The sequence below is a fragment of the Mesoplodon bidens genome (genome assembly GCF_964165515.1).
Source record: "Mesoplodon bidens genome assembly, chromosome: 11".
NCBI lineage: Eukaryota > Metazoa > Chordata > Mammalia > Artiodactyla > Ziphiidae > Mesoplodon > Mesoplodon bidens.
Window position 1 is genome coordinate 18,297,390 of NC_138167.1, and position 13,011 is coordinate 18,310,400.

At 37.0% G+C, this 13,011-nt stretch overlaps 1 protein-coding gene across 10 annotated transcripts in view; it reads right to left on the reverse strand.

Annotated features, from left to right (window-relative positions):
- Positions 1 to 1,369: 1,369 nt before the first annotated feature.
- SOX5 (SRY-box transcription factor 5) overlaps positions 1,370 to 13,011 on the reverse strand; it is a 1,022,130-nt gene continuing 1,010,488 nt past the window's right edge. For all 10 annotated transcript variants that reach the window (XM_081248196.1, XM_081248197.1, XM_081248195.1 and 7 more), the window contains 2 exons: positions 8,057 to 8,273; positions 1,370 to 6,452 (listed from right to left, as the gene is read on the reverse strand). In XM_081248196.1, the coding sequence (XP_081104322.1) occupies positions 6,149 to 6,452; positions 8,057 to 8,273 (521 nt within the window). In that variant the 3' untranslated portion in view covers positions 1,370 to 6,148. The remainder of the gene's footprint in view (positions 6,453 to 8,056; positions 8,274 to 13,011) is intronic.

Sequence of the window (13,011 nt, forward strand, 5' to 3'; positions counted from 1 at the left end):
AGCAGAGAAACAAGGACGACATGTGCACATGTTCTGGTGGATCAAATGCCCTCAAAAACAATCTATGAAGGGACAGATTGAGAGCTCTTTCTAGCCTCAAACTCTTGATGAATCACTGACCCTCAGCTTCACAGAGGTTTTTATAGAGGCCTAAGGTTAAAGTATGGTAGGCAATAGGATCTGCAGAATGTGACATGCAAAAAAGGTAGATAAAAGAGGAAAATAGCCCCACCTCTTGGTTGTTTTGAAACACTAGGGCATGCAGAATAATTATTTGGAGCTGGTTAACAGCAACAGCTTTATCCCTGTCCCTAGAGATTCTGATTCACTACATCTGGAGTCTGGCCTAAGAATCCACATTTTTAACAGTTAATTCTAAAGCAGGTAGCCCACGGACCAGACACTGTAAACTACTGATACTTCTGTGAAGGGTTACAATGGGCAAGGTGTTAGTAGAACATACCTTCTTTATATACTTACTTCATATTCGTTTGAACCGATGTTACCTAACTCAGTTTCTTGATACTTATTTAAAAACTACCCAATTAAATAACAAACCAACCAACCAACCAACCAACCAAAAACCCTTATGGGAAATGATTACACATAAAACTATCAAGATATGGGGCTTCCCTGGTGGCGCAGTGGTTGAGAGTCCGCCTGCCGATGCAGGGGATACGGGTTCGTGCCCCGGTCCGGGAAGATCCCACGTGCCGCGGAGCGGCTGGGCCCGTGGGCCGTGGCCGCTGAGCCTGCGCGTCCGGAGCCTGTGCTCCGCAACGGGAGAGACCACAACAGTGAGAGGCCCACATACCGAAAAAAAAAAAAAAAAAATCTATCAAGATAAAAATACATATTATGGTGGAAGAGACAAGCAAAAATGGCCACTGTAAGGAAAGGAGCCTTCTTGTTTTAACATTTGCTTAAAAAGCAGAAGGTAGAATCCAGAGGTTAAATGTCAGAATGTTAAACAATTTAGAAATATCCATTATTGTAAATTAGATACCAGTAAAGTGAAAATTATTTATAGTTCTTACTTTCATAATCTGAAATTTAGAATTTCTATACCAACAATAGACTGAAATTCAATTCTAAAGTGTAGAAACCCTGCCCCAATGATAGCGTCAAGCTTGGGAAAAATGACATTAAGGGTGCTTCAGGCTGCAGGATTTTTAAGTGTTATTAGCTTCAATTACATACAAGAAGGATACCTTTTGACATTACAGTGAAGCTCTCTGATGAGATGCATTATAAAGAGGCCTTCTTGAATGCCCACCTCTAAGATCTAAACCCTTAGTTCTCAGTTCAAAGTCAACTTCAGGAAGTGAGGTTATTTATACTGGAAACAAAATTAAATTATTTTTCATAGTTTTGCTCTTTTTATAAGAAAACTAATGATTAAGCCGCCATAACAAGAATTGTGAAAAGAAACACAGTATAATAGGTAAAGAACACATTTGCTGTTTTTATTGGTGCCTTGCATGGCAGTAATACTGAAAAAAGAGAATGCAAAAACAAAAAACAAAAACAAAAACAAAAACAAATAGGTTGGTGGCAACCCACATCTTTTTTTTTAAGAGTACATAAACTCCTGTTTTATTTTTATTGTGGCATGAATGATAACATAAAACCAAAAACATGAAAATATACAACTTATATTACACTATGTGTTATGAACAAAATATAAATCTATAACTCTATGTTATATTTACATAATTATTTATTTTATTAAATTTCAAGTGAGATGGTAGGTTGCACATACTTTGTTTTAAGCTCCAGGCATTTGATTGTCTCTTTTCTACATTTTCCCATTTTTACTCATAAAATCCAAAACATTAGAAGGACTAAGAGCTTTAGAGCCAGTGGAGCTGTATAAATACTGTTTTAGTGAACCAGTGACAGAAACACTGGGGAGGACAGGAATCAATCAGTAGAAAACCCAACATCATCTTCAACCTGGGAAATTGATAGTTATAGGAAACTTTAAAATTAAATACTGTAAAAGCCTGTCTAAAAGAAAACCTATGCCCTATAAGACAAAAGAGATCTCTGAACCACTTTAAGTGGGCTTCATATTTTTCCTTGCAGACCCCATAATTTTTATTTTACTATTAACTTGATAGACAAATATTTTATAAACCTGTTTGTAAATATACAGTTGCTTATTACAATTCAAATAATTTACCCATTAGAATGAATGAAAACATAATGATTTTTGATGTTTTAAATGTGATATAAGAAGTTTCTTCTGGGAACAGTAACATCTTCTGGATTAAGAAAATATCTGAAATTGGACCATAAAATATTTAAAGATAATTTTCTTTAAATGAATTAAGGTAAAAAGTCTACTCGAAAATCAAACCTATGAAATAACTTCATCAAAGAATTCTTTTATATTTGTTCCTTATAAGAGGATTTGGTTTCAATAATGATTATGTTCTTTGGGAGGGATTTTATACATGGTTAACTCTTAACTGTAGATGCCAAATAAATGTTAAAAATCGACTTAACTAATTTAGGTATAAGTGGACTGAAGAACAGTTTTGTTATTTTATACAATTGTAGTGAATAGACAAATTCTTAGTAACTTATATATGAACTTTAACCTATTTTCTCCAGTGATGCTCTTAGATTCATATTAAAACATGACTGTTTTTAGAAGAACTGATTACAACAGCCATAAAACAACAGAATTCTGGCAAGATTATCCCTCAGTACTAGGGTTAGCGTGTGTGCCTGTGGTTTGTGTGTTTGTGTGTGTGTGTGTGTGAGAGAGAGAGAGAGAGAGCAAGTAATGTGAAATGTGAACAGGTAGGTAGGGAAGGGGAGAGAAGGGAGACTTTATGTTCATTTGAGTTTGATCTTACTCTTATTTCCTCTCCCTTATCTTTTTTGGTCATCATGGGGCACAGAAAAAGAATACAAGGTTTTAGGATCCTTTACAAAAATGATAAACCAATCAAACGCCAGAAGGCAATGTGCTAACCCAGTAGGCTGCCATTCATAGCACCTTTTATCAAATGACTTCAAAGCACTTTAAACATTAATATGATTTCTTGTTTGTTTTCTTTTGGGGAAAATTAAGGCAAAACAATTGTGACCCCCAGTGAATCAGACGTCAGAACAAGAGAACATAATGCAAGGCTATGGACTTGCTCTTGTTTCGATCCATGCACAGTTTCGTCTCTCTGACACAAATCTAACTAAATAAAATTAACTTCTGAATTTCAGTCATTAAAGGTCACCATTAACAATTTCATTTTCCCCTTCAAATAAAACAAGTAAAAAACAAACAAAAAGACCAAACATCAGTGTTTTGTCAATTCACCGGTAAGTGTGTTAGAATTTGTGTCAGCCATGAATGCCCTCAGTGGCATCTACCTGGAGCTAAAACAAAGTATTCTTGTAGCCCAAAGTCATGAAATGAAAACAAAGCATCTTTATAACATGGTGGAAAATAAGTGTCCAGCAAACGTGAGAGGTGAACCCACATAAGTCAGAAAGAATTTGTTAACAAAGACAGAACAAAGTTTTAAAAATCTGTTTTCACATTGTACATAATAACGATATAAAAACAAGTGTCCATTTTTTTTATCCAGAGTGCTTAAAAACAAAACAAACAAAAACAAAAGAGAAATTGGCTGTAGATGACTGTGGCAATTAAATAACTAAAATGAGTGATGAGAGCCTAAGTTAACTGAGATTGAATAAGACCCTCCCATTAATTCACTTGTAGGTATTAAACACTGGAACGTGACATTTGTTGGGGCCAAACTTTTAAGAAGGAGAAAACTTATGGAAGGATAAATGAAACTGTGTGAGTGAATGTGTTTGTGTGTGTGTGTGTGTGCATATATATATGTATGTATACATATATATATATACATGTTGGAGATGGAAATTTGTTTTAAATATCTAACAACTTATTGGCTGTACTTCCAAATCAGAGGAGAATAAAATAGAAAGGGAGAAATAAATTATGCATAACTTACTAATCTGGGAACAGCTGACCATTATTATTATTATTACTATTATTATTATTATTTTATCATCATCATCATCATTATTACAACACTAGCAAAAAGAGGCAGTTCAAATGAAAATACAGTCATCAAAAACAAACAGAAAAACAAACAAAGCAAAGTCTCTGACATGCAGGATATGATTAGCTCCTCCAAGCAAAACCCCAGAGCAAGTCTTCTGAGAGAGAGAAAAATAAAAAGGATTTTTTTTCTTATTTATATGTAAAAATCAAACTTTAGGGTCAGGTTTGGGGAGGGTGGGATAGGAAAATGATGACTGGAGTGAAAACCATAGCACATCCAAGCTACTGGTTGGAGTATTTACTGTCTGATGGTTCAGCACAAACAACACTAATTCAGTTTAAATGATTTCTCATTTATTTGGACAAGCCCTCCGACTGCCTTGGCACTTGGCTGGCAAAGTCTAAGCAGTCCCGTCACCATCAGTTGTTGCTCTATGCACACCTCTGCTGGAATCAGAAATTGGACTTCAGTGGATTCATCTTACAGCAAGAGTAGAGTGGTGGCAAGTGTTGCTGGGCTCAGCCAGGCTCCCTCTTGTTGGGCTGCGACAACTTTTAATCAAGTCCTGCTTTTTACGGCATGAAATGCACATGGCCCACAATTCTAAAATGCAAATGGCCTCCACCTCATTTCATGGAGGGATGAAAAATACCTTATAAAATCATCAGTTCCATTTCCTGATCAGGAAAGGATGGAATGTTGAAGAAATAAGCTAATTCTATATTTCTAGAATATGGGCAAATATATTCAAGGGAAACAATGATTGTTTTGCTTGAAGTTATCAACAGGAAAAACAAACAGAAATCATTAGGTAGGAAATGTTAGTGGAACCATCTGACCAGGGAGAAGGAACATCTGGGAACAGTTTGCTTCCCTGTTATACACGCACCCCTCTATTACACAGGGCCACCTGATCCATCCAATAATAATCATATTAGAAGTTTAAAAATATAATTTCTGAGCCCTATATTGGTTAAGTTGTCATTTGAAGTGCAAAGTCAAGGTCAAGGCTGCTTCCAGACCAGTCACTTAGAAGGATGTGGGATTTCATCCCCAGATGTGGGTTTAACTCACAATGGTCCAACATTATTCCAATTAGTACCATAATCACACACATACATACACACAAAAATCCAAGATCAGAAAATATTTTTTTCTCTAAATTTCTTATGTCTCTCTCTCTCTTTTCACCTGAGAACAGCACCTACAGTTTCCATTTAAAAAAAAAGAGTCAAATCTCACCAGCTGCTGGTATTTCAGGTTTTTCAAGGGATTGTCTAAGATATAACACTGTCCTAATTTAAGAAGGAACAGGAAAAAGGAAAGGGAAAAAATCAACTGGGTCAATACTTCAGTACAAATTTGGCACTTGCTCAAAGATGTAGTGTGGTGTGCAACAGATAAGAAAGTCCTCTAAAGAAAATGATTGCTTATTTTGTGGTGGATAGCAAGGAAGTTAAAAACAGGCTCTTTTTCCCTCTTCCCCCCCATGCACAGACTCCCATCTTTAAAGTACAGAGATGGAGAAGGTGGAGAGAAGTAAAGAGAAATTCATCTTTCTTTTTTTTTTTTCTGTCAGGTGCATTACCGAAAACAAAAACAAAAACAAAAACAAAAACAACAAAAGGAAAGAAAGAAAAGGAAAAAAAAACCCAGAAACCCCCAAAAACAAAACTTATTTCTTTTTAAAAACTGTAGCACAAAACAACAAAACACATTCACAAGCCACTTGTTGGCACTGTGTACCTGAGTGAGAATTTCTAGAACATTGTAGAACAAACAGCCATAAAGTTTATTAAAAAAAAAAGTTGACGGGTAAGACTTCAGTGCTTGGATGTAGCAGCTGAATTACTGGCATTATTTTACCCATAGCTTATTTCAATCTCTTGTTGTTGATATTGTTGTTTGCTTGTTGTATTTTTATTTCCTTTCCAAGCCTTTTGAGGCTGAGGTCTATTAGTCAGCTGATGTCCCAACTATTTAAGACTAACAGTTAAAGTAACAGTCAGTGTATGAGAAAGTTAATGTGCTTGGCCACTGGTAAGGATGAACCAGCTAGGGCTTCTTTAAGTCCTAAGGTCACAACAATCTTTTGACCCTTATCAGTTGGCTTGTCCTGCAATATGGTTTTCACTGTCACTCCCATAATCTACATCTGGATCATCCTCTTCCTCCTCGTACTCATCATAAATTTCTCCGTTGATGTCCTCAGCCTGGATCTCTTCTTTGATATGTGGCTCCTCTCCTTTCACGCCATAAGTGCTCTGGATAACAGGCATCCCAGGCTCCGGGCTGCTGGACACGCTTGAGTGCTCCGAGGGCAGATGAGGGGAGGGCATTCCAGCCATGGCGATGGCTCCAGGGTACACGACACCAGCAGTGGCGATGGGGATCTGTGCTTGTTGCCTGTTGGAGAGGAATTCCCAAAAAGAGACCGTGAGTGAGTGGACAGTTGGATGCAGGTCTTACTCTATAATTAATTTGCTCAAGTTGTCCAACTTGAAGGTCATGATTTTCACCCTGTTGCCCGACGTTTTGAAAACTGTATCCTACTTTGATCCCAATACCTTACTTCTATGTAGTGCTTTATAGATTACAAAGCATTTGCACGTGTTACCCATCTGATTCTTAAAGTGATTGCTACTTTTCTACTTTATGAAAAGAAACTGAGGGACAGAAAGATTAAGCAGAAGAACTCAAGTCCCTGAGCCCGAGTTAATTTTTCCTTCACTACAACATGTCAAAACAGTTTTTAGAAGAATTAAACCTAAAGATAATTCAATTTTAATGGAAAAACCCTAAAGTCTTAGAGCTCTCAAAATAAAACTTCACTGCGCAGAACTCACCAGAACTGAACATGGTCCACCTCACCCCTGAAATAGTTTTCAGTGGGGGTAGGAAGTAAGGCTGGCCTCATGGGTGGACCACCTCTGCAGCTGTACAGGACCCGGGGCTTAGCAAGATCCTACACTTGGTTTAAAGTTCTGTTGTCACAATCTTGAAATTCTTAAAAACCTTTTAACAGGGACCCCGCATTTTCATTTTACACTGGGCTCCACAGATATATTCTGTAGCTGGTCCGAGTACGAAGGGATTAATAGATGATGTTCATTTATGCCTTCTTTCATTCGTCTGTTTACTATTTCCCCAAGGAGCGCTGGGTCTCGTGCTCAGTGTGGAGGAGAGTACTGCACTGGGATATAAATCACAGACCCTTTGGACAAAGCAAGCAGATGCCTTCAGGGGAGTGGAGGGGATAAGGCAGATTAGAAAAGTTTTGTGTTTTTTTTTTTTAAAGTATCCTCTGGCCATTTTCAGAACAGCACTTATTATTCTAAGAAGCTCCCAGGATCTTATTTACTGTTCCAGATATGAACAACTTTATTTCTGTGCTTTTTGATAAAATTCTGCAGAAACAGTGTGATTGCAGGCCTTTGCCATAGGAAGCAGGGTAAGACATACTGAGAGAGGCATCCTTAATTCAGAAGGAAACTTTCCCATTCACAACTTGTTCTACCCTGAAGAGAATCCCTACTTTATGTGATCTTGTAAGGCCACATGTGTGCCTCGAGAGCCCAGAGACTGCTATATTCAGAAACAAGTCTTTCTTTTGGAATCATTTTTATGTTGTATCATCTCAGCTAAGTTGTTAGCTGCTGTGGAATTTACACTGTGAGGCCTTGGAATTAATGAAAACCAGCAAGAGAAAGAACCAGGAAGACTTCTATGTTTTTAATAGCCAACTTCAAAATTCTTTACTCTCAGATATTTTATTTTCCAACCAGCCATTAACAAAGCTCCCGCATCAGAGCCATTGTTCTAGGAGCCTGGAATGAATTCACATGAAGTGTTCTTTCTCAGGATTATAAGGGGACAGTTTAGTCTCTGAAAATACACTGTGCTCAGGTGCTTTCTCAAAATGCTGCTTTGCAACTAAACAAATACATCGCACATCCCATTAAGTGTAACAGGAAACGTTCTCTATGGGAAAATGACCAGAAGGTCCTTACCCAACATTGAAGTATTGCCGCATTTCCTGCCGCCTGTTCCGCATGATTGCCTTGTATTCCCCGATGCGCAGCTTTTTGCCGTCCACCAGGCAGGTGCGCTTCGGCCTGGGCTTGTATTTGTAGTCAGGGTACTTCTCCAGGTGCTGCTTGCTGAGACGGGCTTGCTCCTCATAATATGGCTGTTTCTCTAGGTTTGTCATAGCTTTCCAGCGAGATCCTATGAGGAAAAAAAGTCACAATTCCCATTTGCACAGCAGCTGAGGATCCTAAAAAGGTATAACTGAGAACACGAAAATCTAAAGTAAAAATGATGGCCAAATCCCAGAAATACATAAAAAGGTTATGATTAGTGAGCTCTGACTCAAGAGGTGAGATGCCACAAGAACAGAGGTGTTGGTGGCAGTGTCCTCAAAGACTGTGCACCCAGAGATACAAACACTAAGCAATCTTTTTCTTCTGGCTTCAATGAACAATTTAGCCAAATTTGTACCTTATGTACTTAAAAGCTCATAGATGATTTAATGGAAATATCTTTCATTTCTACATTAGACCATGATGTAATTCAACTGTGAACTGAAAAGTTGTGCAAAAACGCATTACATATTTTGAATCTGAGGGTAATTATCTAGTTACTGAGTATTGTTATGCAGGGTACATTACTTACTACAAAGGTTTCTAATGTATGGTACGTGTAATTCTCATTCTCCCCCTAATGTTTAAATATGCTTACGTGATTAGTTAAAAATTCATTTCATTAAAATTCTAATTATAAAAAATACATTAATGAACATGCACTGGGTAACTACTGTGTGCTAGATACTGTACTAAAACCTTTACATAAGTTGTTTCATTTTTACCTTTCACCATAATCTCATAAGCAGACAATATTTATACCTATTTCTAATGATTAAAAAAAATTGAAGTTCAAATACCCAAGGTCACACAACTATTAAATTGTGGATCACTGACTCAAACTTAGGTTTGAGAATTAAAATTGTGGTACAACATGTATCCTTAGATACCTATACCCATCTACTATATAGGATCTAGCAGAAATCAAAACTCACAATAATAAATATGTGTTCAGTAATATTTTTCTCTTAATAAATTGCTTTCAATAATATATAAAAATGTCATTTCCTGTGAGAGAGTATGCATTAGTAATGTTAGCCCAAATTGGTTTTCCCTTTCTTTTCATTTTTAATTTTGGTTTGAGGGCTTCCCTGGTGGCGCAGTGGTTGAGAGTCCGCCTGCCGATGCAGGGGACCTGGGTTCGTGCCCCGGTCCGGGAAGATCCCACATGCCGCGGAGCGGCTGGGCCCGTGAGCCATGGCCGCTGAGTCTGCGCGTCTGGAGCCTGTGCTCCGTCCGCAACGGGAGAGGCCACAACAGCGAGAGGCCCGTGTACAGCAAAAAAAAAAAAAAAAAAAAAAAACCTATTTCTAAAGATTAAAAAAAATTGAAGTTCAAATACCCAAGGTCACACAACTATTAAATTGTGGATCACTGACTCAAACTTAGGTTTGAGAATTGAAATTGTGGTACAACATGTATCCTTAGATACCTATACCCATCTACTATATAGGATCTAGCAGAAATCAAAACTCACAATAATAAATATGTGTTCAGTAATATTTTTCTCTTAATAAATTGCTTTCAATAATATATAAAAATGTCATTTCCTGTGAGAGAGTATGCATTAGTAATGTTAGCCCAAATTGGTTTTCCCTTTCTTTTCATTTTTAATTTTGGTTTGAGGGCTTCCCTGGTGGCGCAGTGGTTGAGAGTCCACCTGCCGATGCAGGGGACACGGGTTCCTGCCCCGGTCTGGGAAGATCCCACATGCCGCGGAGCGGCTAGGCCCGTGAGCCATGGCTGCTGAGCCTGCACGTCCGGAGCCTGTGCTCCGCAACGGGAGAGGCCACAACAGTGAGAGGACCATGTACTGCCAAAAAAAAAAAAAAAAAAAAAAAAAAAAGAACAAGAAATAATTTTGGTTTGGATTCAAGTAGGATTGCAAAAAAACAACTATTGGAAGCTTAATTAAAAATAGTTTATGATTTAAAGCTTTGATTCAGTATGGCTATGTGCAGTAGTAATAGAAGTAGTAGTAGTAGTAATGTTTATTTTTTATTAAGAATGTAAGAAAAATCTATTTGCAGATGTTTACCTGCAAGTAATCAGCTCAACTCTACCTAAATGCACAAAGACCAAAATAACTGGAATTAGGAGATCCCTAGCAAATATGTACTGGCACTGCTGCCTTTACCTGCCGTCCAAAGTCATCTAAGCAAGATATTAAACCTTTTGAATGAATTCATTACTTAACCATAACTCCACATCTCAAATGCAAATAGCTCACTAATGAATAGTACTTTCCTACAAATGTAAAGAAATCCTCAATATGGGCTGTTAAATTTATTAAACGAATGCAGAGAATGGGAAAACATCTCTTCCCTTAGAATTCTTTCCTATTGGAACAGATGTTCCCTGGGTGGGTATATCCACGTAGGTGTTACAAAGATTTATAAACAGATTTTTTCCAATCTAGACAGCCAATATGATTTCATTATATTTACAAGAGAAACTCAGGTTACAGTTCAAATAATAATAGTTTATTTTTCTACTCCTTTCTCAAACTTGTATTTAAATACAGTGTCCAACATTTAGTTAGCTGGTCAGGCCGTATCATTTGTAGGTACAATCTCAAACTCTTTATTATTCAACATTATTTTCTAGAGGCACATGAAAATCATTATGTTGTTCTCAGGGCAAATATAAACACAAGTAAACCTATAATACTATTGAATTAGATCAATTCTTCTTGTGGAGTTTCTTATAAGTATGTATACCAGAATTTTGACCCTCAGAATAGGGAGTGGAAAAGTGAACTTATCAGAATAACTTACTGAATAATTAAAGAAATCGAACAGTGGATCAAGGATGGTTGACTTGAAATTCACTAACTATGTTTACCGCCAAATAAAACAAAGAAACTAGCATTCTCAGTTAGAATAGGAATTGCCAAAGCTTCTTCCCTAAGTCTAAATGTTCTATTAGCTCAAAAAAGAATATTTTTCTCTAAGGAAAGGGAATGTTTATGCCTCACAGTAACATGCCTTGGAATGAAAGAGCTATGTTTAGATTTCCTACTATGTGCATGATGCAGTATTCATCACTAGATATGCAGCAGTGAGTTGCTATGGTTCTTATCTTCTTGGAGCTTATATTCCAGCCGAGAAGAAATACATTAAATACGTAATTGCAAAATGTATAATTTTAATTATAATTGTGGAAAGTACAGGAAGCTATGAGAACATATGATAAGGAGGTGAGATCAATCTTCTGTAGGTCAGGAAGGCATCGCTGTGAAAATGACTCCTAGGGGGATTGAAAAAACAAGAGCAGCCTATGGAGGAAGAATAGAATGGTCAAGGCCTTGTAGTGGGAAGGGGGAGTGGAGGAACCTAACGTTGTTCTGGCTAAAATGCAGAGAAAAAAAGGAGAGTAAAAGATGTGTAAATTCTCAAGGAAGTTGGCCTCTAACTGTGGTATGAACTGGAATCAAAATATTTTGAAACTTGATAATATAATTTCTCTGGAAGTATCACTGAATTCTAAGCTACATTGAAAAATATGGCCATATCACTGTTACATGTCTTTTCAAAATTAAGAATTAAGGGACAATTTGACCCAGTTAATGCTTAAGCTAACTACTCCATTATATGACTGAGCAGAACAGTGGTTCAGTTTGGTGGCAAAGGCAGCTATCATTTTTTAATAATAACTTTCGAATAGGATAACCAAATGACAGTTTGGTTTTGGTTTCAATGGCTTTGCAGGTACACCAACCACTGTTTGTAGCTGCAGTGTAACCCCCTGAAACACACTAGATGAGGATGGGAGGACAGCATTTTAGATACCTTCAAAAGAGATGAAAACATCTCCTTGATTTGGGTGTGGCTGGCTGCTCACCCTGGACCATGTACAGGGAGTAAAAGTTCCCTGTTGTTTTCAAAAGATGAGCCTTCAACAATGAAAAAAGAATTAAGTACATTCAGGTATTCCTCCTGATGAAAAAAAAGAAGATTAAATCGAAAATATTTGATGTTCAAAATGAGAAAAAAAAATCAGTCTTGAAAGTGTTCTTTTCCTTTCTAAATCTGGCAACACAATAAAAATGAAGAGTTTGAGTTGGGCAACAGTGTCATCTCCATGGGGTCTGTAATGAGTTTGCACATTTTACTCTAACTACTGTATAACTAATCAGAAAAAGATGTCCCCCATCCCCTGATCTAGCGCCAAACGGTAAAAGGTGATTCCTTATGTTAACAATTTCAGCAGAATGGCTTATTAAAACCAGATTTTAGGGTATTATAAAATGCTTAGAAGCCCTTTAAAATGTCAACTAGGATCTCCAGAGACTACGTAAAATGTCAACCCAGCTCAAGCGCCTGTTTTAAGCAGAATGAATTAGCGGCATGCTGTCGGAGGCTGTTATCCAAAACAATCAGTAAAAGGGAAAACATCAAGCTTTCTTTGTACTTTTATATGAAATGAACCATTTAGAATGATCTTGTGGATATTTGAAGATCACTTATTTATTTGAAGCTATGACTAAATTTTGAGGCCCAAGACACCTCGGTGGGGTTTTTTTCCTGCTCTATCTTTAATTAATATAATTTCATTGAAAAGTCTTAAATTAGACAGCATTCTCTTTCATGCAGCCTATTATGATATAATCATATAGTCATTCTAATATTCACTCCTTCAAACCAGAAAGGAATTCTTTTAGCCAGTCATCTCTTTCCCATGAAGGCTTTTGCTCTATTTCCTAAAATATTTCACATCATCAAAACTGGTATTTCTCTCATACTTACAGTAAGGTTTTAATCAGTGATTATTATTTTTTTAGTATTCAGACACATAAATGAATGATATGACATTTGGGGATT